General features: G+C 51.1%; 1 protein-coding gene across 4 annotated transcripts in view; it reads right to left on the reverse strand.

Moving 5' to 3' along the window:
• The window catches only part of VAV2 (vav guanine nucleotide exchange factor 2), a gene marked incomplete at its 5' end in the record, with an annotated part of 145,754 nt that overhangs the window by 95,213 nt on the left and 23,301 nt on the right, over positions 1-27,240 (reverse strand). For all 4 annotated transcript variants that reach the window (XM_082008844.1, XM_082008843.1, XM_082008842.1 and 1 more), the window contains one exon: positions 17,919-18,035. In XM_082008844.1, coding sequence (XP_081864970.1) covers positions 17,919-18,035 — 117 coding nt within the window. The remainder of the gene's footprint in view (positions 1-17,918; positions 18,036-27,240) is intronic.

The raw sequence follows: 27,240 nt of genomic DNA on the forward strand, positions 1-27,240 counted from the left end.
TAAAAAACTCTGTTCCTCACCTTGCCTAGGGCTGACAATTACTGTAAACCACAGCTCCTCTCCCAGCCCCTCGAAGCACACTCGCTAGCATCCACATGTTGCAAAGGAGGACTTGCAGATGACAAAGTACTCATTAACCCCAGTTTGCACTGGAAATCTTGCACATAAATCTTCCTTTTGGGGCTTCTGCAAGATAGGTGCAGATCGTACAAAAGGACACGGCTTGAGGACATCCACAAGGCTTGCGATGCTGAAAAATCACGAAAATAAATGGTACTACCCACCGCTCATCACCAGTGTCCTGCGGGACAGAAGGAGCTCCTTCGTGGAGGTGACGAAGGCAACATTGCAGCAGAGCTCTCATCAGACCCATCTTCAGACCAAGAAGCAGGAATGCAAGCAAAGCATGACCACCACTACAGCTGGGCAAGCCTGGCCGCAGCCCTTCTAGCGCACAGGGAGGCACATAAATTTATCAACATCAACTCTTTTTTGACCAAGGAACAGCCAGCTGGAGAAGGAAGGGACAAAAACACTGATTCTACATTAATTTTAAAGCTGTTCAGAAAGTTACTGCTCCACACTCTTGTGCATCCATACGCAGCATGTGCAGCTCTTTGCTCATTGCTATGCTTCAGTGGCTCTTCTGTCTTTAGCAGCTGGGGTCCTAACACTGCTAACCGGGATTTAATTTGCTCTTGCTAATATTTTATCCATGGTATTAGGTCATGTTTCCCCTTCCACTTGGAAGGCATCTTCAGCTTACTGGCGGCAGTGAAATTAATAGAGAAATCATTAGAAACCATAAGGCTAGGGCCGTGCAAATCACACACCACAGAAGATTATTTCCAAACAATAAAATTAATTGGTGTCATCAGCCACTAGCAGAAACACAGAGAGAGTTTGCATTAAAAAACATAGAGGATTATTGACAGCACGTGCCTCCTCATACATAAAACATTTGATGGCATAATTTTATTTTATTATTTTCTATGCATGAAGGCTTTCCCTGCATGGAGCTGTGGAGGAGAGTTGAACCAGACAGCGAGAGGCATCTGGGGCAGTGATACCACAGCAACACTCCAGCTCTCGCCCACACAAGACAGCTAGAAATCATTTAAAGACCTGGTGGATTTGGGTGCATGGCTTGAGGCAGTATCAACCACACCAATTTTCAGAAGACATGCACTCAACACCTTTTGCAAGTCAAGCTCTACAAAGATGGGCTGTCTGGACACAAATTTACTTGTTTCTTTTGGAGACCTGGGACACAAGGACTTGCCAGCTGCAGACACTTCCAGGGAGCAAATCCCACAGCAAAGTACTTAGCCCTAGCACGGCCGTGTTCAGCTCCAGGACCCCGAAGCAAACACCCTCCTGATCCTCCAAAGTTCAGGTTTGGGTTCACATCATCTTCCTGGGCTCTCACATCACACAGCGGTCTGGTCCATTGGCGACCCATGGAAGCCACGCAAGCAAGAGCAGAGGGACTTGGCCCTGGCTACAGTATTTCCCCCCTAGTATTCAAAAAAGGCTGCAAAACAGTAAAACCCATACACTTGAGACAGACAGAGAAGATCACCATCCAAGCAAAGCAAAGTAAATACTATAGTGCTGCCATTGCCATGGCGGGGGGAAGAACAATTAATTCCAGGTCTCAAGAAGGCATGTATGAATTTGTTTTGTTTCGGAAGAAAAAGAATAAATAGTAGCCTCAAGTCAGGATAATATTTATTCACATGCTTCACTTTGAAGTTCAGCCCCTGTCGACTTCACGTGGTGTGTGCACACACTACATCTCCTCGAGAGCGTTCCGAAACCGCAGCCCTGAGCAAGGAAAGGAAGAAAGAAAAAACTGTTCAAACCCAGGTATGAACGAAGCAAAATAAGCCTTGGCACCCGGGGAATTAAATCACTGTCCCTCCAAAAGACAAAGGAAAATTTAAACAGTCTTATTACCTCCCCCAGATGGTGCAGACCAGTAGAGCAACCTCTTAGATTCAGGGACCTGAATTTCATGGCAGGAAAAGCAAAACGAGAAAAGCCCAGTTCATCTCCAAGATAAATCCCCATCCACTTCATTCCTGCCATAAGGAGGGATTTCCCTATACTGCCATTTCTTCCTGACATCATTTGGATGCATTTCCACACTTGCATGAATACCTGAAGAGCAGGTATTCTATATATATTCTATATGATATATAGAATACATATTATATAGAATATATGTTATTTATAATATATAAATAATATATGATAGATAATAATAATTATAAATAAATAATAATTCTACATATAATATATATAGAATATATATTCTCTATACATTAGGCAGGAAAATGGGCACGAGCAGAGACATCGACAGGCAGAAACATGCTGGTGCTGCGGGCAACTCACCCCCGTGCACAGCAAAGCCTTGAAAGGCACCGTTACGTCCAACACCCCACTGAAAACTCCTTCCCAGCCCCACGTAGTAGGAGCTGCCTTACCGAGACATGAGCTTGTCTGCACGGCATTTGCTTTCTTAAGTAACTCTGGATATTCTCCTTCTTCGTGCGTGTGCCTCGAGCAGAAACCACCGACCCTGGGCTGGGCGATGGGGCGGTTTTCTGCACCCAGCCTCAGCACGTGAACTCCAAATTTCAGGTCAGGCTCCAGATTGCACAGGGGTGAAAAACTTTCACGTGCTTTGCAAACATTTTGGTGCAGGTTTGCTCAGCACATGCCAAGGAGCAGAAAAGCAAACAGTCCTGCCTTCTCCAAACAGAAGCACCACGAGGGTCACGCTGCAAAAAGCCGTTGTTCAGCTCCCTCCTTTCCCCCGCAAAGCAAGGAATACTTTTTTCCCCCCAAATACTAAGCGCACCACAGCTAACCATCGGTATCAAAATCCCTCTTCCACTTCACCCGCTGTATAGAAATGCAGAATGGAAACACATGGGAAAGGAAAGTTTCCCTCTACATCTCTTACCTCTCTCCACAGGTTCTCTGACCGGCTTTACTAAACACACAGGTAAACCGGGAAGCTAAATTACACCCCCATACCCCTCCTTAATGAACACTACTGGGTAACGTCTCGTATCTGACCTTTCTTTTAGTTGGGTCACTCATATTTATAGTCACACTTCATTTTTCCTTAAGTGTGCCCTTGTTACGGCGTTTACTCGTTTATCTTTCAGAGGAGAAGAGGGTAAAAATGGATTTAATGGAGCTAGAAATAGAACAGAGCAAAACCACAAAAATCTAAAGACCGGCTCATCCTTTAGACAGCTTACATGAACAGGAACTTGCTGCAACTAATTCTAATCAATTGCTACCTCTTTACAAGCCTTTCTGTGGCAAGACAGAGCTGGAGAAGTATCTGTGCGGAGCAAAGTGCCTGAAGTTAAATGTGGTTTTGGCTGTTTTACACCCCTGTAACACCCGGTGCAAACAGAAACGCCTGCTGCAGATCGGGGCGCGTGGAATCGCGACTTCACAGAACCCAACAGCTCCTGGGAGCAGCACAGCAAGAACCTGCTTCCAAAAAGCTTTCTCCAGCAACACCACCTGCCAGCGTCCGATCATCCGCTTCCAGGGCTTTTGGCACTGCCCTTTCCCTGCGTTTCGAAGGTCCCTGCCGCTGCGAAAACAAGAAGCCCGAAGCCGACCACCCCCGGCCACAGACCACCCCCCCCGCTGCATCCCCGGCCAGCTTCTCCTTAGCCTAGCCCAGAGCAGGTTTTCTTCACCTTCCCCTGCTCTTCAAATTCCACCCCATCAAGGTCAAAACCGATGAGCTGCCGAAACAGCGCGATAAGGTGCTGAGCGTCCAGGCTCTGTCGCTCCTCTGAAGGACAACCGCGCTTCCGTGAGCCGCTGACCAAGAGGAGGCACATTAGGAGAAGCCGGAGGGGGGGTGCCGAGAGCTCCTGCAAGGGACAGTTAAACCCCTCTATGTGCCAGAAAACGGCTGTGGAGGTGGGAGAGGCTGCCCACAGTCCTGGTGAGCCCCAGCGCATCTGCGGAGGGGAGCTGGGCAGCACAGACCGAGGCCGGGGCACCCCCCGCCGGGGCACCCACCAAGGAGTGAGAGGGCCGGGCTGGGGTCGCACCCTGCCCTGTCCTCTCCCCTGCCCAGCCCGGCCGCCGGGCCGGGTCCCGCGCAGGGCTGACGGCCACGCCAACAGCGGTGCAGAGCTGTTGGGATGAATTGTGATTCCCCACTGGTTCAGTTCCTCTGACAAAGTCAACCGGGACCCAGTCAAATGCCTCTGCGGCCCATCGTCTATCCTGCAGGGAGGGCTCCTGGGAGGTTTCATGATAAAGGAGGAGACTTCATGGTAGCCAAAAACCCTAGCGCTTCAGGCCAGCCCAGCCCCCAGGTCCCTTGCTGCGGGGATCACAACCCACGCACAGCTCCGGGGAAAACCACCTCTCCAGCCCCCCTGCTCCCCTCTCCAGGACCTGCTGGTCCAGCTCCCAGGCTGCAAGCCCAGGGATGAGGGAAACCCGGCCAGACGCAGCCTGTAATTTCGCAGCGCGAGTCTGCTGCGTGGACCTACCGCAAGTGCTCTGGAATCAGGAGATGGTCCAAAGCTGCCCAGTCTCTAGCTTTATGAAGAAAACCTCCTCTTTGGTATTTTTCTTAAAGCCTCAGTCCTGGGAACCTTGCAATTACTTGCGAACTGAGCTTTCAGTTTTATCTTTCAGGTTTCTAGCCCCTCGCAACTGCGGAAAAAGCCCAAAGCACTACTCAAGTGCTCCCTACTCACTTAACACAAGACCTCTAGAAACAACCCTTTAGGTTAGTCGTTTTTAAAAGAAATATCCCACTTTGAGAGCACGTCAGCCATACACCCCGAATTCTCTGCACCATCAACAGATGACTGCATGGGCACCAGTCCGCTGCAAGCCCACGCACTCAGCCAGGGAGCAGAAGGTCCAAGCAGCACCAGCAAGCCCCTTCCTCACGGGACAGCTATCATGAGAAAGGAAAGACCACGACCTCCACCTCCCCAAAATCCTCAGCCCCACAACCCTCCTGCAAGCCCTTTGCTAAGCCACCAACTGAGCTTCTGCTCTCAGAGACTTGCACCCACAGCCATCGCTGGCTGCCCCAGTTTACCCAGTCAATGCTTGCAGTGCTGCACTGAGGCAGGGATGGCTGCAAGGCCAAAAGGCCACCCCAAAAATTACATCTGGCAGCTCATCAGGAGAAACAGCACTGAGAAAACACGCACCGGCGGGACCCTGGCAGGCAAGTGTTAACCCTTCATCCTCCCCAAATCCCTCACTTTCTTCCCTGTTTTATCTCCCGTTGACATTTGTGATCTCTGACCAACGTGGTACCTAGCGTGTCCCAGTTTTCCCAGGAAGGGTGGAGGAGAACTTTTGATCTGAGGATGGGCAGAACGCGGCCGGTGCTAATGGCGGGACTGCAGCGAGGGGAAATTTCATCAATGCACAAATGGAATTTGCCAAGAGGCATTTTAAGAGTCAATTCTTCACACTCCAGTAATTAGAACAATATTATGAAAAAAGGCGAGGGGGAGGGCGGGAGGCAGCGCACATGCTGGGACTTGGCTGATGGAGGCAACGGGCTGAGCAAACAGTCAAGTGAGGCCTCAAGGCAAGAGTCCTTCACATGGTTCCCTGCAGGTTGGATTTAAACCAAAAGTTTATCCGTTTCACAACTGTAGATTTTTGTACGCATCCGTGTTTTTAAATTAAATTTCATACTTCGATCAAATACGGGCTAACGACCCTGACCCAACTTCCTTCTTTACCTCAAAAATACCAGGTCAACAGGGGTTTTTTTTTCCCCTTCCAGGCCAATACATTCAATTCAAGGTCCTGCTATAGACTCTCCTAGTGACTAATAAATCTCTGTGCATGATCTAAGACATCATAAAACCCTAATCTCACTGAGCACTCTGTCCCAAAAATCAGATCCCCACAGAGGAGCTGTCATCTAGGTCTACAAAAAATCAAAACATCCCCATCTGTTGCATTAGCTGAAAATGCTTAAAACAGGCTTCCCATCCAGCATCTCCTATAATGGGATCAAATATCCCAGCTGAAAAGTGAAACAAAACCGAACAGACCTACAAGCTGCTGGATCCATATCCAACACCTCCCCGGCCGCCGGAGCCACCTCGCCGGGGAACTGGTGGACTCTGTCTGCTGCTGCTCTCCAGTGTCCCACATTGGTGTGCCCATACGCAAAGCCCTCACAGCCAGCTTCACCGTGTTATTTCCAGGAGCCAGAAAATTCGTTTTAAAACAAAAATTAATTTGCTGTGCAAATCTAGCTTCTGCAAAGACAGCCTGGGAGCAGAACTGATGTGTGGGGTTGAAGAGAGACTGACGCTGTATAATGGTTATTTCATATCTGCTGAAAGCGGGACTCTGCCAGTTCAACCCGCATCTGCAATGAACTGTGATCTCAGCTCTGCTTCTGGAGCACAGAGATCCTTTTGATAAATCTCTATGTACAGGAACTAAAGCACTATTTCCACATGAAAGAAGTATATTCAATTTTTTCAATAATCTTTACCGTCCACTGGCTTGGAAGACCGAGTTTCTCCTTCCCATCGGAGAGCTGCTGCACCCCATCAGGCTCTGGTGCGTCGCTGGGATGGCAGACAGCAACGCTCCGGAGCCCGCTGTCTCGCACCCTGGCTCTCCAAGCACTTCCTTCAAATTAATCCTCCAGCACAACCTCCAGATGCTTTGTCTTTTGCATGTACCCAGAAGAGACCAAGGTGCCACAGGAACATTCCCGATATCACACCCAGCGCTTGCACCCAAAACCCTCCCAGGATCCCCAGCTCTGTTAGCTAGTGCACACTCATAGCACCGACACAGAAACATCTTTCTACAAAAGACCTTGTAGAGTTTTTCCTCAAAGAAAAAACGTGAGCAAAGCTTTTCTTTGTCAAAGCTCCACTTTTGCACCAGTTCTCTCCAGATAGATTTTAAATTAGATGCACAAAGCTGAGAGAGAGAGAAGAGTACACCTTTTGGAAAGCCATTACTCTAAGTGACATCCATCCATTGGATCTTCAAGGACCATACAATGCCAATATCTGTGCAACTACCTCCCTACTCGTATAAGTAATTCAACTGTCTTCAACAAGATGTCTCTCAAAGGATGTGGGACAGTAGCACAGCACTACCGGCTCTGTCACTGCTCCTCTGCCACCATTCTGCAGGGCCTGGACAAACTGCTGCTTCTTGGGCCACATCTACACCGACTCTTCAGACAACACAGAATCCACAGGTTGTAGAAGCTGTTGTCGCTGCTCCATCACACTCAGGCTTCAGCCTGTGGCAGAGCAACCGAGCATCATGGTGCAGCTTTGAGACCTTTCATGTGCTTCAAGTCAGACAGATGCTCCAGAGCTGCCCAAAGTCAGAGCGACCTTGGAAATGGCAAACAGAAGAGGAGGACAGCTGGAAATAAGCTCTCCCACATGGCAGAGTCGCAGAGAAGGTGCTTTTCATCAGTAGCTGGCATCAACATTAAGGTAAAAAGATGAAGCCTTGTCCTAGGATTAGGATGGGAAACATCATCATCCCAAGCCCCAGAAGAACATGCGAACTGCTGGCTCCGATTTATGTGTTACTTCCAACCCATTTGCACATCACTCCTTCCCCTGAAGTATTAACCACCTTTTTCAAAACTTAAGTAACAGACTGTGAAATCCCCACCATCTGTCAGCCAAGGACAAAAATCCACCACAGCTAAATCGGCTTCTCCCACACAAGCCTTACTCATCAGTAGGAACGACTGCAAACATTTACCAAGTCCACACTGGCTCAAAAATTCCAAAAACGACAAACAAGAGGCCTGGAATAGGAAACCTTGACAAATGTCACGAGGTGCAGTGTATCCACATCATTAGCTTTACCCAGGGTGCATTAAGGCTGCTTTCTTGCTACCATGATTATGCTTTAAGACGCAATTAGTAGGAAGAGGAGAACGTCTCACTTCCATGCACACCATTAAGACTGAGAGCGTAAATGAACTAGCCACAGCATCACCATCTGAGGCTCCTTAACTCGAGCAGCAAGGCTACGAGAATGAGCAAGCATTTGCTGTCCCACAGCAGGTACAACCAAAGGCAAAGGGCTGCGCAGCCACGCTTGCCACAGTGGCCCCATCTCCCCTCCTGCACCGGGTCTGGAGCCAGGCAAGGAGAAGTCTGCAAGAACTGGAAAATACAAAGGGATCTTTCCCCAAGACGAACGCTCACGCTTTTCCAAAGGGAAATGCGTACTCAAGGTAATTGTACAACCCTTACAGATGGTTTTCAGATGTCTCTGTCATCCTGGCCTCACCTGTGATGTTTAGAGAGATGCTTTTAAAAAACTACTCAAAGCAACTTGCTCCCTACCAGCACTGCAGCTGCAGCCCAGCCCCCTGACCCTGCGCGGCTCCGGCTGCTGCGCCCAGCGCAGCCCCTGCGTCCAGACCGCCCGCCCTGAGCTCCGGGATACTTCTCACCAAGTTTTCCAGCCCGTTCTCTCTTGTGCGTGCACACCAACAGCCAGCCCGCCAGCGGGCGGAATCCCGAAAGCACAGGGAGTTTTTGAAGGAATATTTCATTTCTGAAGGAAAAGAAAAACACCCTATCTGGAAGCCTGCCAAGGACAAACAAGCAGCCCATTCTGACAGCCAGCAGAACAAAATAGTCTAAGATGCTTCCCAGCTTTAAGAAGTGTGGGAGGGAGACAAAAAGCCTCCCCATCATCCCTGGGCAAGGGCAGCCCTCGTTTCTAAAGCTGTCCTTGCAGATGTGCAGGACCCACCGGTCACAGCTCCAGGGACCTGAAGTCTACCAGACACAGGAGACTCAGAAGAGACAGAGACCGGGAAAGAAATGGGGGTGCGAGCAGCAACCCTCGCCGAAACCACGCTCTGCTGAGACACGGAGGCTTCGACGCATGTTTTTTGTGCACAGTTTATTTGCTGGGAAACCTTCACATTTCTCCTCCAGTAAACGCCTGTCCGCGGGCACGGTACGGATCTAGCAGGAGCGTGCAGGGCCCCAGGCTTGCCGACCGAAGGCTGTCCCCCACTGAGCACCCTGGTCCTGGCCCCTCTCCCGGGGTGCGCTGGAGAAGGGGCACGGGACACCCAGGCTCCTCTCGGCATCAGGACAGTCATGTCCAGGGGTGGTATTTCAATGTGCTAACTTGTACCCGCTCTCCCCTGCCCCACGAGAAATTGCAATTTCCTACAGAAGCTTCTTCTCCCCCATTTTTCTTTCCGGTTCACGGGGAAGATGCTGTGCGGAAGGACCCTGAGTACTGGTGCTTGTGGAGTTCAGCTGTGCTAGTACTTTCAGGCTGAGTTTCACTTTTTGCCCGTTCTGCTAAACTATGGTTACACCCACATGTTAATCTTTTTCAAGAAACGTTAATTATTATTTGTGACCAAAGCATTTGGCCTTGGGACAGTCACATCATCAGATGCTGCAGTTCCAAGAGGCTGAGAAATCCGCAGAAGATTTTGATGAAGAAATAGAAGAGCTCGTTATGGAATAAAAAATTCCTTTTATTCCAAGACTCCCCTAAGTGATATTACCTGGGATGTATTTCCTTCCTTTCCCAAAGCACGCACACACCGAACAGTTAAGCTCAAGTGACAGAAGCTGCACCAGTTGAGCACCAAGACATAAAACGACTGACTTTGCCTGTTGACATCTTTCAGTCACGATGATGCTCGCTGTATCATTAAATCTCAAATGTCAGATGACATAATAAAGGAAAAACACCTTGAGGGGTTCATATGAAACCAGGCATTTTTCAAGCAATATACAAAAACTGTTGGGTCACCCGAAAGAGCCTGGCTTCTTCCCCCTCCCCTTTTTGGAGACACAGACTGGTAAATGTTTACCACTCGCAGGATTTTAAAGGATAAAAAAAATGAATCTTCTTCCCAGTCTTGTCTAAAATTACCACAAAGAGACTTCAGACAAATCAAGAAGGTAAAGGAAAATCAATTTGATGCACATTAAGGATATGCATTTATCCATGTCCTAATCAATACCTTGGATTCCTTGCACATTAAAGCACTTCAATTGCTACCTAAGGCCCAACAGCGGAATTCTCCCATCCAGACTATGGGAGTTACGAAAGATCCTGCCCATACTTGTTTGATCTGAAACATAACACCCCTTAATGTGACCCCTTGGAAAAATACTGGGGAAAGCAGCCAAGAAGGGGGAAGAAAAAAAAAAGGCAAAGCTTCCCAGAATGAACATTTCTGGCCATTTCAGTTCCACCGAGAAGCTGCATGCCTATAAACAGACCAGATTTGTACGTAGGGGAGAGAGGAAGGGGGAAAAAGCTGAGGGAATTTGCCGCAGCACAGCTAAAAGCTTCTGCTGCAGCGGATGCAAAAGGCCAGCAGCGCTGGTGCCCAGCTCCGGCTCCAGCCCCGGGGCACTGCGTTTTCACCTGCCCCGTTCGGACACCGCGCTCCCGAGCCCACGGACGGTGCAAGCCTCGCGATCCCACGAGCCACAGACCTTGCAGCACCTCTCCTCCGCGCTCCCAAAAATCAGAGTAGCTTTGCTAACAGGGGTAATTCCCACCGCAGTGCTTACGGGTGCTGGCCCTCACCTGCTCCGCGACGCACAAAGCCCTCGGCAAGGAGCCGAGCTTTTCCCCAGGAAAGGCTCCCTGCCGCACCAGCCAACCCGCGCCGAAGGCTGCTCTGGGCCAAGGCACCGCAGGAGCGGGTCTGATGCCACAAAGCATTTCTTGGCAGAGAACGCAGCCCCCGTAACCAGAGATCTCGGGCCAACGGGGGTGCCCGCTTTCAGCCGTGCAACGTCTCACCAGCCCTACCCCGAGCAGAGCAAGCCGGCTGTAAGCGGAGCCTCTCCTCCCGCCGCGCTGGCGGCAGCCCAGCGTGCTCCCTCTCATTTCGGCCGGCAGGGCAGGACGGGACACCGGGGCCACTGCTTGGCGGTCCAGCTCCCAGCTGCCCTGCCTGGGCTGGTAAAGCCCGGCTGTTTCACCGAGGGGCTCGCTTTAGGGTGCAGCAAAAGACTAGCTGCATTTTATCAGCGACTTGTTGCCCACGCGCGATTGAAGGCTGCGGTGCTGTTACTGGCACCTTGAAGACCACAAAATAATGCCAGCGTGGCACTTTTGACAAGAACTGCGCCAGGCAGCTGGGAAGATTCACGGTCCACCAGGTATTTCACGGCAATACTCATAGCAGGGCAGGAAGAAATCGCCAGGATTTTAAGCCTAAAAACATACATTGCTAGAGGTGTGGCAGCACCTACCACATCTGTCAGGGCAAACGCCGTCCGGGCAACAGTCGGGCGTGCAGCACGGTGCTACGCAGCAGGAAACGCTGGCTGAAACACGCTTCACTAGCCGCAGAAATCTGTAATTCATTTGCCCTGTGTCCCAGGGAAGTTCAGCGTCAGGGTTTCCTGTACGTACTTTCAGCGTTGCGGCTGAAAACCTCTGCCGGACACACCGCACCTGCTAAGGCAGCGCCCCACGAACTGCAGCCAACCTCCTCACCGTGCCCGGCAGCAGGAGGGTCCCTGTATCACCCCGCGTCCGGCAGCATCACCCGAGACCAGCCGCCACCACGGGGGGGTCACAGGCAATACAGAGCTCAGTACGTATGGAGCGCGAGACAAGCAGCCCGCAAGCCCAAATGAACCCTCAAAGGGGAAAAACCCCCCGAACCCACAACCTATGCTGCTCCAGCCTGCTTTTCCCTTTAGTAGCGTTTATCCCAATATCCAGATCTCCAGTACGGTTCCAGCAAGGCCATTTAAAACACGGGTGGCTGAACGCTGGCTGACCTAACGCCAGCCAAGCAACGCACCTGCCAGCGCGGAAGGGACCAAACATCACCCACGGCTCCTGCGAGCAACAGGGGGGTTAACCATCAACCGGCAGGCAGTGAGGTCCCTGCGCAGGCGCGCCGCAAGCTGCCACGGCAGGGCTGCCTTCCCCATGCTCTCACACGCTTCCCAGAGCCGTGGCTTCTCCCTCAGGCAAGGGCTGCAGTACCCGAGGGCTCTGGGCAAAACGCTGTGGGCAGCGCCAGAGTCACACGTGAATTTTCAACTTGTCAGCGAAGCACTTCAGTCGCTTCCGAAAAGCGTGGCGGTGGTCCGTAAAGCACAATATTGCCCTGCAGGACCTGTGCTGCTCTGCACAGGCACGCGGAGGGCAGCGCGGGCTCAGGGTGCACCCCGGCTCCTTCTTTGGTGGAGACACGGTCACGGCAAGCGCCAGGCTGGCAAGGGGTTAAGCGGGTTCCTGGTTTCTTGCACGCAATCACACACACAATTCTCTTTGCGGGCTAGTTACTCTACTGCTCTCTGGGGAATCTAAAAAAAAAAAATAGAAAAATACACACACCCTTCTTTTGGAGAATTCTTCTCACTTCCCACCCCACCCACTGCACGCGCACTGTGCGAGTTATATGGCAATTAGAAGCGCCGTCATCTGCGATAGCATCACTTTCTTGACACACATCCAACCACCACGTTGCAGCCATCTGAGTAACTGGCACAGAGGAACACTACACGGGAAGGTCTGGCTGGCTGCCGGGTCCTCCCGGGGGTTTGTAAAGAACCGGGATGCGAGGCCCAGCCACCGGCCCCAGCATCGCAGTGCCGTGCATGGGATGCTTCGCTTGGCTGCCTGTAGCACTGCCAAGCGCTCCTCTCCATCCCGGCCGCTGTCACTTCATGCGTACAGAAAAACGCACCGCTCTTCATTTGCTCTTGGCTACAAGAGTTCAGAAAAAAAATCCCAAAACCTCAAGAATGGGAGAAGGAGAGCTGCTCCCACCGCCAGCAGGTCAGTTTGGACCTTGGGCTTGCTTTGTTACGGCACCAAAATGCAACCGTTTATCTGAAAGCCTTGCAACTCTCAACTTCCTATATTATTTCATATAAATCTCGCCCTTCCTCCCCTTTACATGCCCAAACTATGTTAAAAAGGCACCTTTAAAATACTGCTCCAGGGATACTGACTCGTACGTGAAGTTAGAGATGATGGAGGGAGGGGACTTCTCAGCAGAGAAACAGGGAGAAACACAAACCACCAACTCAGTTATTAATCCCTTAAATAATTCTGACAATGCTCCCCACCCTCCTATCTGAAACCATGCAGAAAACTCAGTTTTCTGACGCTCTGGAAGGGCGGGGTGTGAGGGGTGTGGGTGTGTTTGTGTCAGAGAGGGATGGGGGGATGATGGCAGTCAAGCCCCTTCGCGGCTCTCCCAGCACCCTGTCCTGGGTGGGACCCCTCCTTTTGCAGACTCTCCAACCGCAGGGTGCCGGTGATGAAGCTGGAGACAAATCTGCAACGGCATCCAGATCCCCCTGGGGCTTTCCAAGAGTTCTCCACGCTGGCTCCTTGGCATAAGGAAGGGGAATGATGCAAATGCTTTATACAGGGCATCCATCAGTAACTTCGGTAGTACCAGCACGTCCCCTCTTTGGCAGCTCCCCTGTCCTCCCCCACCACCAAGGCAGCTCTCGCTGTGCCGTGCTCAGGGCCACCCTCCCCATCACGCATGTCTCCTCCCCGGCACTTCAGAAGTGCAAGACAAGCCATGCACGAGTCCTCCGCCAGCTGCCCATGAGGCACACACACCAGCAAACCTCGGTGGATTCCGTTCACTGAGCAGGAGGATCGACCCAGACTCCCCTCCGCTGAGCCCTGCTCGAGCTGCGAGGCTGGGGCAGCTCTCACCAAGCTCTGGACCAGAACCAACAGAGTGAAACACACTGCTTTAATCTCAGTGTCACCATCTCCTCATTTTTTCGGCTGACCTGTGAGCTGCCTCCCTTTTTCATTTTTGGAACAGCATCGTTTTGCATCCATGGGCCAGGGCTGGAAAGGCGCCTACCTTGCAAAAAAGCTTTTTTTCAAACAGCGCAGGAACTTCAAAAGAAGTTCAGGACAATTAAATACATGTCAGGAGAGCAGAGAGGAGTGGGAGGCTAATAAATGGCATGCTCCACAGGTTTATGAATATTTGAACTATATTTCTCAAAAAGAAGTACATTACTGGAAGTTACTGAAAATGAGTAACTCCCTTTAATGAACCTTGCTACCATCATGCTGACTAATAGAGTGATAAAGAGTTTAATACGTATTTATGTACATTTTATCTCATTATAGTTGGTGCCAATAAATTAGCAAGTCCAATAAGAGTTACATTTTATACCATCACTGCTATTAAATGTGCATGAAGTACTGTGCAACAGCACACCACACATGAGCACCAGCTTTTTATTTTATTTCTTTTTTAGGAGCCAGGCTGTACTAGCAAAGACTGGGCACAGCACCCCTGCAGAGGACCCCAGTGCTCGCTCCTGCAAGATCAGACCCTAATTAGGGACGAGGCAATATTACCGGGGGGTCTTCCTTCTCAGAGTACCGCACGCTGCGCTGCTTCTGCATCCTACAGCAAAGACACAGCCACGGAGAAACATTTCTGCAGATGCTACTAGTGATTACAGGGAGCTTTTGAGCCACCTTAAAAGGATAACATTTTTTAAAAATATATAAATTAAAAATTTAAGAGCCAATTCGTAGAAAACAATGTGACAATATATTCTTTTAAGGCGCCTCTGTCATGAAACACAGTGCATCCCTTGTCACAGTAGGATTGCTTAACAACTGGACACTGGGGAAAAACCACTGGCTGTGAGCAATTTAAACTGGCCTTTCGACTCCCCTGGGTGACGGAAACACCGCCGCCAGGGTTACAAGAAACATGACGCATTTATTTGGCGAAAGCCTGCACTTGCCAGTTACCCGACATCCCACGAAGGCAGAGATGGAGCTTTTCAGCTCCACAGGGATTTCGGCCAGAGAAGCCCACATGGTTCACGATCCCAGTTCACCAGCTGGTATCCTGGCGACAGTAAGGAAAAAGTAACTTCCCGAGCTTGAAACTCAAGGAAGTAGCAAAACCAGGGATAAAACCTCACGTTCCTGGACTCTAGCAACCCCCAACCACACTCGCTCCTTTGGAGGAGGCTCCATCGATCCTATGGCAGCTCCTCCTTGCTGAAGCCCTGGCTCAGGAGCCAAAGGGAGCTGTGGAACCTCTCCGAGCGTAACAGCTGGTCAAGGCAAGTCTGAAGAACCTCATTTTTCTCCCTTTTCTGAAGCACTAGTGTTTTTCTTACACTGAGAAACTCTGAAGGACCCTGCAGATTCCAAAGGACAAGCCCTTTACGTACAGGTTGGCACCACATCAACGCAAGCCCCTGCCTTTCTGCTCGGTAACTGCACTGCAGCAAACCCAAATGCTATTAGTAACTGCTGTCTCACTGGCCTTCTGGTTTGGCGGAAAGAAATCACTACTTACGTGGCATCCAGAGAGGAAACACCCAACACCACTCCAAGGTTTCTATGTAATTAATTGGTTGACTGTTACTGTGTTCCGTTCAGGAAAGTCTCCTATACGGTGAAAGTGTCTCGTAACCGAAAAACGCTATTGATCTAAGGAATGAGTAGCTCCAGGAAGAATTTTGTGTGTGTGAAGTCTGTGTTTGGCCAGTGGGAACGTGGATTAGAGACTCCTTTTGCTCTCACTGTGACTCAAAACAGAAAGGCACTTTGGTCAACAGCGGATTTTTCCCTGTTTATTTGCTTTGCCACTGTTGAACGCAGATCTGAGGACAACGTGGGAATGAAAGGTGGCAAAGACAATGGGAATGTTTTGACAGGCTTCCAGAGGGATTTAGGGTGGTGCAGACCTGAACAGCTGATATCCCCACCACGCTGATAAAAAAACTGCATTGGAAAAAAAAAATCAGTGGGGTTTTTGTATAGACAATCTGTGCCTCCCAAATCTTATAAGGTTGTTTGAAGATGACAATGCACATGAAAATAAGCAAGATCCAGGCAATTTCCCAGAAGTTTGTGACAAGTTTCTTTTCCTAAAAACCTAAATTGTCATGGGGTAACAGGGAATGGCAAAGCATCCCCCCTTTCCTAAGTCACAAACCTGAACGTCTCCCCAGAAAGTGAACAGGAGGAGGGAGTAGCTGTTCCCTAACCAGACCAAAAAGGAAACCAGACTGTGTTCAGCTGACATGCTCCAGCAGCCTTTAACGGCAGGCTCTATTAACAGGCATCTTAGGCAATTTGAAACAGCACAAAGCAGCAGACAATGTGACAATAAAGCAGCATTTTAATTAGCAGCGGTTCTTTCCCCAGCCCAAAAGGTTCCTTCTGTGCATTCATACTCCCAGAACAACAAAAGCTTTCTTGTATTTCATAAATCAAAAAAACTCATAAAACAAGCCCCTGCGATTGCACATTCCAGATAATGGTCCAGAAATAAATTAGGCAATAAATATCAAATAATATATCCCCATCAGCAGCGCAAATCTACTCTTTGGATAATCACAAGAGAAGATGCCTTCCAGCAGCTTATGGCTGGTACCTCAAAATAGGTGAAACAATAGAGAGCTTTAATAAATCTTTTAACACCTTTTCCACTAAAGAATATAGCAATTGTCCTGCATAACAGCTTCCCCGAGCCCAGTATCCATCAGAACAACGCACAGCCCTGACTGTTCGCGTCAAAAGCCGGGTATCAGAACAACAGCCGCTTGCCGAAATCTGTAGGATTTTCCCCCCTCGCAGCTGGTCCCGCTCAGCATTCGGTGCCACACATTAACTGCAGCGAGACACAAAAACGCGCTCTAGGTGACACACGGCACAAACACAGCCAGCACCCAGGAACTGCTGGGAGGAAGAACCTCCGAACACAGTTTTCGGAAACTCAGGGGACTCGTTTCACCCTGACATGAACCCTCCTGCCCGCCCCCGGGAACTCACTAGCCACGTTACAAAACCGAGGGTGATTTTGGCGACGGGATTCTGCTGGCGGCCGCGCGCAGAGGCAGCGGCAGTGGGGGAAGGACTGGGCGAGGTCTGCGCCCACACCCAGGCAAAACCAGAAGCGCTTGTGGACGAAGCGTCCTGTGCCACAGTGCTGGTACAAACCTGGGGCCAGGCTTGTAATCGTAGAATCATTAAGGTTGGAAAAGTCATCAAGTCCAACCGTCAACCCAACACCACCATGCTCACTAAACCATGTCCTGAAGTGCCACGTCTACACGTTTCTTGAACGCCACCAGGGACGGCGACTCCACCACCGCCCTGGGCAGCCTGTTCCAATGCCTGACCGCTCTTTCAGTAAAGAAATTTTTCCTAATATCCAGTCTAAACCTTCCCTGGTGCAACTTGAGGCCATTTCCCCTCATCCTGTCACTAGTTACTTGGGAGAAGAGACCAACACCCCCACACACAACCCCCTTTCAGGTAGTTGTAGAGAGTGACAAGGTCTCCCTGCTGCTATAGGGAAACGTGCTGCTGGCGTTGCAGGGTTCAGTCCCCCAGGCTGGTTTACAAGGAGCAGGGACAATGCTTAACACCGGTTTGAATGCGCTGTGCTTACGGGGAGCCCACAGGTCAGAGGATGGTGCGGCTTTGCCCCAGTCACCTAGCGAGGCAGCTGGAGCTGGAAGAGGATCCAGCGTCCCCAGGGCTACAGCCTCTTCCGACTGCTCTTGTGAACAAACAGGTACAATGTTATGATCCCCCCCGAGACGACATTTCTCATGTACTTTAGAGACTGATCCCAAGAGGCTTTGTAACCTAAAGCAGAAAGCTTGAATGCTTGATCTCCCTTCACTAAGGACACTGCAAAAACCAACCCCTAGATACGGAGGCTGCCACGAGCACAGGGGAGCAGCTGCCCAGTGCATGGGTTAAGGGTGCAGAAGTCGCTCAGGAAACAAGAAATCCTTTGTATTTTCCTCTAAAACCTGCAGCACAGATCTGGAGAACCGCCCGGTGCCAGCAGTGCCAGAACCATCACTTCCCAAGAGGTCAGTAGTAATTCTTACCTTTCCAAAATCCCGTACATCGAAGAGGTCAAAGGGATCAAAGAGATCGCTGTTTCTTAACCCAAATTTGTCATGACACACTTTTAGGAAGGTTCGGATGTTCTTCAAACAGAGAAACTGGGGGAAACAAAAGAAAGGGAGAGAAAAAATGAGCGAGACAGGCACAACACTTTAACTGACATTTACTGAGTTAAATTCACATGCGAGAGAAGTTAACGGGAACTTAGAAACTTGCACTGAAGAGCCATGCATTAGTTTATTTGTTGTTACTGAAGATGTCAGAGTCCTGGTGCCCTGTGAGGACTCCTGTGTGCTCAGCTGCGTGCCAGAAACAAACGTCCTTTTGAAAAACAAGTTTCACATAAGGTAACATTGCAGAAGGGCTGGAAAACTCAAGCCAGGACGTTTCCCTTTCAAGGTCGAAGCCAAATATAAATTACAGCTGATGTTCTACAGAAGCAGTCTCTTGAACTTTTAACCCTTTCCAGCATGATCCCATTTGGTTTCCTACAGAAAGGACACACGTTGCATCCCTTGCTGTACACCCGCGTGCATACACACATCCCAAACAAAAGATTGGGATGTTGAAAATTAGGGGTTTTTTTGCTTTGGGGGTCTGAAGTAATTGACAGCTTATTCAGGTAACATTCGCTCCCTTATCCTTGCACCTCGCAGATGCTGCAGGCACCACGAACACAAACAGAGCCATGAAACATCAGCCAAGCCCCGTACGGCCCATTTCCAGCAGGCAGCTGCCAGTCCTGAGGCTCAGCCACAGGAGCTGCTCCTGACCCAGCTCAGATCCCATTCCCAAAACCAGGGCAACCCCTGGGACTGTTCCCACAAAGCTTTGCTCATCTTTAATCTTAGCCTATTTGAAGAGGCAGAAATCTCACCCATCTAGGGACCACCCTCGGTTATTCAGATAGCTCAACTGGCAGAGCAACATTATGTTTCTCCCTCAAGAAAAATCTTGTCTTTGGCTATAGCAATAATTGGTCATTTGTTTGCCAGCATCGGGGATTTTGAAGTCTGGGGACTCCAGACGGTCTTGTTCCAATGGTGACGCCTGGCAGCACAGGGGCTGAGATGAGAAGAATAAAAATCTGCTTCATTCTTGCAGCTGCATCACCTTCACCAGGATGGGCTGACTGCTGAGCTGACTGAGAAGTTCACTTCTTTCTGCATCCTCATGCTATTCCACAAAATACCTTCCATTTACTACTGTATTTTTAAACAACTCTTCTTTTTCTCAGCCAATTCCTCGCAAATACTTATCACTGACACATTTGTCGCATAAACCCATTAGCGAAGTGACTCATCCCCACGTGACGAACAAGCGCGGGACGCAAGCTGCCTTTGGGTGGGTTTGCACGGAGTCGGTCAGTGTGGTTTTGTCGCATGGCGCTATTTCTGCTCCCCAAGTTGCCGTCAAACCAACATCATGCAAAAACACTGCTTGCCAACTTCACCAAGAGTTCAAAACAAAATAGTTAAATTTTCTTTTAATTAAAAGAATCAAAGCAGAGTCTTTGGGGCCACCATATCTCCGTAGAAATGACTGCGACGCAGCTCGGTGTCATCGCATGTGGGACTATACGTGCGGTTTGTGGCGACGGATTAGCAAGACCACCTCATTAACAACAGGCTGATTGATCTACACAAGGATAGAAATAACCTTTTACCCTTCTCCCCCATTCCAGCTCCCTCTACGTGGAGCCGCCGGGCGACAGCAGAGCTCCCCCGGCACAGGACATTCCCGTCACATCAGAGCCTTCTCATTAGACAAGCAAGTGCCAGAGGCGGAAATTGAAAACAATTCTGTTTTTCTAGGGCATTCCTCTATCTCACATAAACACTGCAGTAAATATAATCCGTCTAGACTGAGAGGTTTTTTTGGAATTGCTTTACAACCTTTCTCGCCGATACGGGTTATTTCATAACTTTATCTTCTGGGTCTCTGCAAGAATTTACACCCTTGCCAACTGCTTGCAGCAGGGGCGTATTTTCTGTTGCACTGCAGTCTCATTGATTTCCAATTTCCAGCACATGTTTACTTTGAACCCTTTTAAGCCTCCAGTTTTCAAAGTTAAGGACGCAGGTTATAGCCGTAATTACACACAGCGGGAGGCAAGCTGCCTCCGCACGACCGCCCTGCCTTTCTGCAGCATTCGCAGCCCACCGCCCGCTCGCCCCAAGGCTGGGGCGGCAACAAAGGCGGAGGGGCTCCAGAAAGATGGACTTTCACAGCACCGATGTTCAGCCAAGCGAGAGACACCCGACGGGGGTGAAAACCTGAACCCTCTGCACGATGCATTTGTGGTTCAAATTCCCGAAAGGCTCCACGTTCACACTGCCGTGTTTCTGAAGGACGGCAGAGAGATCACACCATCCGAGCAAATGAATGCCTCGTCCTGACAGCGTTTCCAACGGGGAGCGAGCCCCGGCTCCATCGTGGGGGGTAGCTCAGCCTGATCTAAACCATCACAGCTTGGCCCCGGTGAGAAAGCCAGACCAACCACGCTGTTCAACGTTAGCCGTATCCAACCGTCTTCGCTCACCCAAGTCAACTCTGGAAGACACCTCGCCACCAGCTGCTGAGCGAGCAGTGCCACGGCCCTGCCCGCAGCCCCAGGTGATGCCTGCGGAAAGCCACCGGGCACTGCCGCCACACAGCCGACCGCCGAGTGCGGGCAGACGACCGGCATCAAGGAAGAATCCGATAATCCATTTACAGAGCTGCTGAAACGGCCGGATGTAAACCACAATACACCCAGGCAGCAGCACCATGGTCCCGCTCCACCAGCGAGGAGCTGACAGCAAAGTGAGGCCACCACGTTGCCCACAAGAAAAGCCACCGCTTGGGATGACAGCGGCCGGTAGGTTTTAGCCCCGCTCCTCAGGCACAAGCAGCGGGTGGTAGGGGCACAGTCGGCTCCTGCGCTATTTCCCTCTTGCCAACCTGCAAAATATCTTCTTGCGCTTTTGCTGACGGGTGTTTCGAGACTGGTTTGCCGTTGATGGAAGAGGAGGAATTGTTGGCTTGATAGCATTACTCAGCGGCCACACGTGAAAATTCGCTACAACTGAGTATGAGCTGTGCCGAGGCCATTTTATTTACCAGTCAATCACACCTTTGGACGAGTAAACAGTCCACAGGAGAAAGAGAGAGAAATCGATGTTCTCCATAGGGCGCATTCACCACCTGCCAGGCCCAAAATCAATGGTGTCATTTATATGCTTGAGCAAGGCCCGTGCTGAAGCAGAGTCCTGCGACCTCCTTCAGTGTGAGGGCCAGAAGGACGGCACTGCACGTCCCGAGTCACGCCATCACCCTCCTCTGCCACCGAAACAACCTCGGGACCCACCAGCCATCGCTTCCGAGGACAGACGCCACCAGCAACCAGGACGCTGTTTTGGAAACAGGCCCCAGAGACCACGGCATCTTCTGGGGATGCCAGCATCTCCCACCACACCCCCGTCCGAGCTCCGAAAGCAGCCACGGCCCAAATCCTCGGCGTGGGGAGAGCTGCCCGGGCACAGCAAAGCGCGTCCAAGGCGCTTTGGAGGGGGAAGCTCTTAAAGCCAGAGCAAAGAGGCGACGAGAGCAGGGGTGGGACCGTACCACAGGGAGCAAGAAATTCATCTGGTAAAACAAAACACCTTAAAGCCCGCCAACAGACGAGGGAAGACTGTCGTCAGCTCTGACCCGGTGCTCCGAGGGTTGCAAGGAGCCAGCACTAGAGAGAGGCAGCGGTGACAGCGCGGCTCCTGCCCTCGGCACGGCAGAAGGGCCCCACCACCTGCACGCCGCGCGTTTCGGAACAGCTTCGCTTATTTTTAAACACTCTGCAACACTGTAAGATGACTAAACTGCTCTCAGCCACCGCCTGTCCTGCCCCAGCCCGGCAGAAACCCGCTTCGCAAAGCGGGGAGGCTGCGGTTTCGGCAGCGTTGCCTGTGCCCTGGCCGAGGCAGCACGGCAGCCGCCCTGGTGCACGCAGGATGGCGAGCAGCCCCCAGCCCCAGGACACGCTGGGAACTCCTCAGTAGCTTCTAGGATGTTTTTAAAGAGGGTTTTCTTTATATTGTTCATTTTATTAAACACGGTAAGTTCAGAGACTCCTTGGACGATCGCGGCACACGTAGAGGGTATTGCTGCCAAGTTTTCAACGCAACTCAAACTCGTCCTGCAAACTGATAAATGCATTGGAGAAGCCTTCAGCGGAGATCAAGAACGGAACGATTTGCTTCTTACAGCAACTCCACTTTGCACGGGGACGCTGGGAGCTTCGCGGGGACGTGCCCAGCCACCCCAAAGCTCTGCCCCTGCACCCCGGGGCAGGAAGGGCAGATCGGGTGTTTGTGAATAGGAAACTACAGCTGCGCGGGGAGGAGGGGAGCCCGCGGGAGGGTGCACGGCAGCTCAGCACCCTGCTCCTCCCCACACCCCCGTTTTAGTCACCACCGCCCCTCCCTGCGGTCCCCATATGACTGGGCGCCCGTAGCACCTGCGCTGACTAGACAGCAGCCATCGCTGATGCAAATTCGTCAGAAAATATCCGACTGCCGGAGCACATTGGGGTTAGGTTGGAAACCATCTCCCAGCCTCGGCAGAGACGATCGCAGGCTGGAAAGCGGCGTGTGTTCCCTGCCTCCCGCCAGAGCCGCTTTGCTAAAGGGAGACGGGGAAGGGGCAAACAAAAAGCCAGAGGATGCAGCAGCGTTTGCTCAGCAACCAACCTGCCCGAGGTGGGATCTGGAGGATGCTCATGCGAGCACTGGAGCAGTCCCCAGTTCCTGCACTTGGGACGGCACAGGGGAGGAGGTGCAAGGCTTGGGAGTCCCCAACAGACTTTTAATAACGTGATAAAACGTAGGGAAAGGAAGGAAAGGGGACAACTGGGTTGTCTGGCAGGGCAGGACCATGCAACAGCTCACAGCTTTTCAGAAAGGGCCTTTCAGAGAGGCTGCGACCGCCGGCGGCTGGGGTTCGCGCTCCAGAGGAGCGGGGCTGCACACAATAGCACCGGGCAGGCAGCCACGCGCTGATCCCCAGCCAAAGCCGTGGGTTTGACATGGGCCCTGCAGCATGCAAGGAATGCTGCAGCTTTGCCGTTTGAGATAACCCACTGACGAATGACGAAAGTAACTTTCTTTAGCGCTTCCTGACCGTGATGTCAGATTTCCTCTTATCTTGCTGCCGGCACAGCTCGAAAGCATCAGGTGAAAAGTAAGTCCCTGACAGGCAGCTGACAGCATCTGCTTATCACAGCCCTCGCAAACGGGGAAGGGAGGGTCTCCATTGAGAAAATACATCATTTGCAACGATCAATGGGGAAACGGGTATCCTATGACGTAAACCTCCCGAGAAAGCCAAAGGGTGCATCTCCGAGTCACGTCGAGTTCCCCTTGCACTACTCTGGCATTGCAAAGGGGCATCAAAGCTCCCTGCGCTCGCTCCAAGCTCAAAAGCGGAGAGAAAGTCCAAAAGCATCTACGACCCCAGCAGGGACCACGGGGCTGCAAGCCAGCGTCACTGTGCGTTTAGAAGTGTGCAAATCACAATCTTTACCTAATCTCCCCAAAGGGCTCTGCCTGATCTAGCTCGCCTCCACGTCAAGGTATTACCGGGAGAGTTTCAGGAGCAGTAATGAGAGTCAAAAGCACAACCGGAGCTTGCGTCACCCTCCACCAAGCAGCACCAAAGTCTCCCACAGCTTTGTTCCTTCTCGTGCTTCACCCCATTGTCTCTGGTGGAAAGAGGCAGCCACAGAAACGATATAAAACATCTCTGCCAAAAACTTCCCTTCCCATTCACATTTGGATTCAAGTCGCAGCTCATCAATTATTTTAGATGGACAGATTAAATTTCAGGTTGTTGGACAGCAGATTTATCTACTGAGAAGCAGAGAATGAAATTATTCCTCAAACAATTTAGTGCTATTATTTCCCCCCATTTCAAAGACATTCCTATCACAGAGCGCTCATGGGCTGGACAAATTCCACTTAGCAAGACTGATTAATAAGCCCGAAACGCTGATGAGCGCCGACCTCCCCACAGCTTCTCTTCCTCCTCACATCCACCGAAAAGCAAGGATTAGCCCTAGGAGAGTACCTGAGGGAGAACAGCCATTTATTTCAGCAAACACCCATAGCTCGTCACTGGGAGGACCTGGGGACAGCCAACCTGCAGCAAGCAAAGGTCCTTCCCAGCAAGGAGCATCAGCCAGGAGCTTCTACCTTGCCCCGCAGAAGCACGGCACGGAGCCGGGCAGCACCGCCGGGAGGCTGCACCGGTGGCAAGCCCAGCGCCGCGGCACGCCGCGGGCAGGCTGCCAAGCCCCGCTCCGGTTCCCGCTCATCCTTGCTCACACACGGGTCAAGGGGACAAAGATCTCCCAGTTACCTTACAAGAACATCCCAGCACGACGTATGGGCTCTCAAAGGGACGAGGTCTCTCAGATAACAGTATTAGGCTCATGAACTGGAAACCAGAATACACATAAAACTGTAAAAACAGCTGAAAACAAACCAAGGGGAGGTCCTCGAGCAACCTATTAAACACACCGAAGGCAAAAGCCTCAGCCCCAGAGGAATGGTTTTCCGCAGTGCTCAAGTCAGAGTGGGCTCAAGCATTAACCAGAGCTCCTGGATTTCATACAAAACACGAACTACCGAAACAAGGCGAGGACTGGAGGCAAATGCCCCTGAGGTGGCAGACGTTAGGAGGATGTAGGAAAAGCGAGAGATGGAGCCGAGGGTCAAATGATTAAGTGCAAATTAGTCAGAGATGCGAAAGAAATGCTCAGTGACATACTGAAGTATACACTGAAGGTATGTAGGATCGGGTTATATCTGTGCTCTCTCTGCTTGCAGGAGCCCGTGCGCGGGGCAGCGGCATCGTCCCCCCTGGGGCTGCTGTCACCCCACCAAGCAGAGCTGCACCGGCCAAGACCAGCGCTGCAGGAGCTCATCTTATTTTATCCGAGGAAAGTTTTGCCGACCCCTGAACTCCCCCCGAGGACTGCCAGGCTCATTTCCTCCATTACATATGCTCCTTCAGTGAAAAAAATGAAGTCCAGAAACGTGGATAAAACCCCCAGCAGGCAGCTGACGAGTCCAAGATAACAACATGGGGCTGGAGTAGGGGACAAGGATCGAGTAACATCCCCCAATTCAGAGGAGGGAAAAAAAATGACAGGAAAGCCCAGGTCCTCGGGTCCTCCAAGGGAAACCCCCAACAGCAGCTATGACCTCCCCGAAGCTTATAGACATGGGCTGAGCCCTCCCAGGCAGCACAGCAGGAGAGGTTCATTAAAGCCCATGCAACGAGCCAGCAGACCCCATCGCGTGGCAGGCAGCCCCGCCGGGAGCGCTTGGCGTCCATCCGTCCATCCCACCGTCGGAGGGTCACCCAGCAGCGCGCAAGGGCTTTAAATGAGCGGAAGGAAGCTGCAACTTCCCAGAGAAAACAGCGGAGCTGCAGCCGATGACAGTACTTCCCTCCTTTGTGGAGCCCACCGAGGTCTATGAACGCAGGGCTCTGCTGAGAAAGCAGGAATCGTTAAGGTGAGGGTTTTAATTGCAATGCCTCGGAGCATTTTATCAGAGATGCTTACAGGGTCTGAAATTCTCTGCTCACACACCTAGGGTCTGGACAGCCCAGAGCTTTTGCCCCGAACACCCGAGATCCAGTGGGTCCAACGGGTTCAGCGCAGGTCCAAACCCCAACCACAGGTTTGAGCAACCAAAACCTTGCTGCTGAGGTTTTAGGAAACCCTAATCAAATACCCTGCATCGCATCAGGCAGCCGACTGTACTTCAGAGATTTGTCTCTTAGGATGTCTCTAAGAAAGAGGTCTGCAGAGCCATTCCCAGGAATAACAACAGCTTCTTGCAAAACCAGGTGGGCGCAACCCTCTCTGAAGGCCCTGGTCTTCACCAGCTCCTCCTCTAAGAGAGGGGATTTTAGGTTTCCCTGTAGGAAGGACAACACTGCTTTGAGCCGTGTGCCTTCTTGCTGTTACAAAATGAATGCCTGAGAAGCAATACTCCCTTCTCCCTTGCTACCTACCCCAACAGTGACCCGTTTCAGGGGCTGGATGGAGAACGCAGACTCCCAGACTACATGCAGGAAAGGCAAGTGGATAGTGGGACAACCAACACATCCCTTACGACCCTGGACAACCTCTTGTGCTATCCCCAAGCAGCATCTACTGATGTGAAAACCCCTCCTCAGACGCTCTCCTGCTCCAGTGATCCGCCCGGAGGGTAGCGGTGTGCCGCATCCTCGGCAGCGCTGTGGCGACAGCCGGGAGAGACCCATGTTACATCTCCACATCCCTTGGACGAGACCAAACCAGACGAAGCCAGACCGTGTGCCTGCTCTTCCAAACACGGTCTCCATAACCATACGCATGGGACGGGGGCTGACAGGGCAGAGAGCAGAGGCTGTTTGCAGCCCAGGCTATGCCTAAGGGAGGACCGCCAGGTATCACCACCATGCTTTAGACAAGGACCCCAGCTGGACCTCTTGAGGCTCATGGGTATCACAGGCAAATACAACAAAGAGGTTTCTTTTCGACTTTCCCACACAATCCGGGGTCAGAGTCTCTGGCTCCCGCATCCCAGATCTGCGCTGTCTCCACGGTGTATTTACCAGCAGACTGCCAAATCCAGGCTTGGCTTTAGTGAGCAACAAGATCTGAGACTACATAAAGCTTGGGAGCTGGAAAGCTTGGAAGGATTGCTCAATCTGCCCACATTTGGCATCCTTAATAGAGAGTCCCCTTCAACGCTCATTAAATCCTGCCTTTTTCTCCTCTCACTGGAGGACATGCAGCTTGGCTTTTACTATTGACATGAAGTCCTAAACTCATGTTTGCCTCACCAGGGCTCACACTTCATCACTCATAAAACACGACCATAGGTAAAAGATGGGATATGTACAAAAAAACCCCACTATGATTATAGCTGATGAAGAAATGGGACACCTTCCCACACACTGAGTTTTCAGCAAGGAAAATTCAAAACATTTTGGCCAACCCAAAGCTTTAAGACAGGACTTGACCTGAACCATGACAATCAAATTATAAACACAAAATTCAGCTGCTGTTAAATAAAATGAGTAATTGTGTAACCATATATAGCATTACACTGTAATGATACGCTTACAGAAGACTTTCCAAGCAGTCATTGTTCTGCTGCTCTTCAGGCTGGTGCAGGGAATCGGACCGTGATGAACTTTTGACAGGACAACGATGAGAACAGCTATCGGAGACGAGTACCTAGCAGCCAAGTCAGGAAATCAAGCCTTGTC

This window comes from Phaethon aethereus (genome assembly GCF_964289735.1).
Source record: "Phaethon aethereus genome assembly, chromosome: 20".
In the NCBI taxonomy this organism is placed as follows: Eukaryota; Metazoa; Chordata; class Aves; order Phaethontiformes; family Phaethontidae; genus Phaethon; species Phaethon aethereus.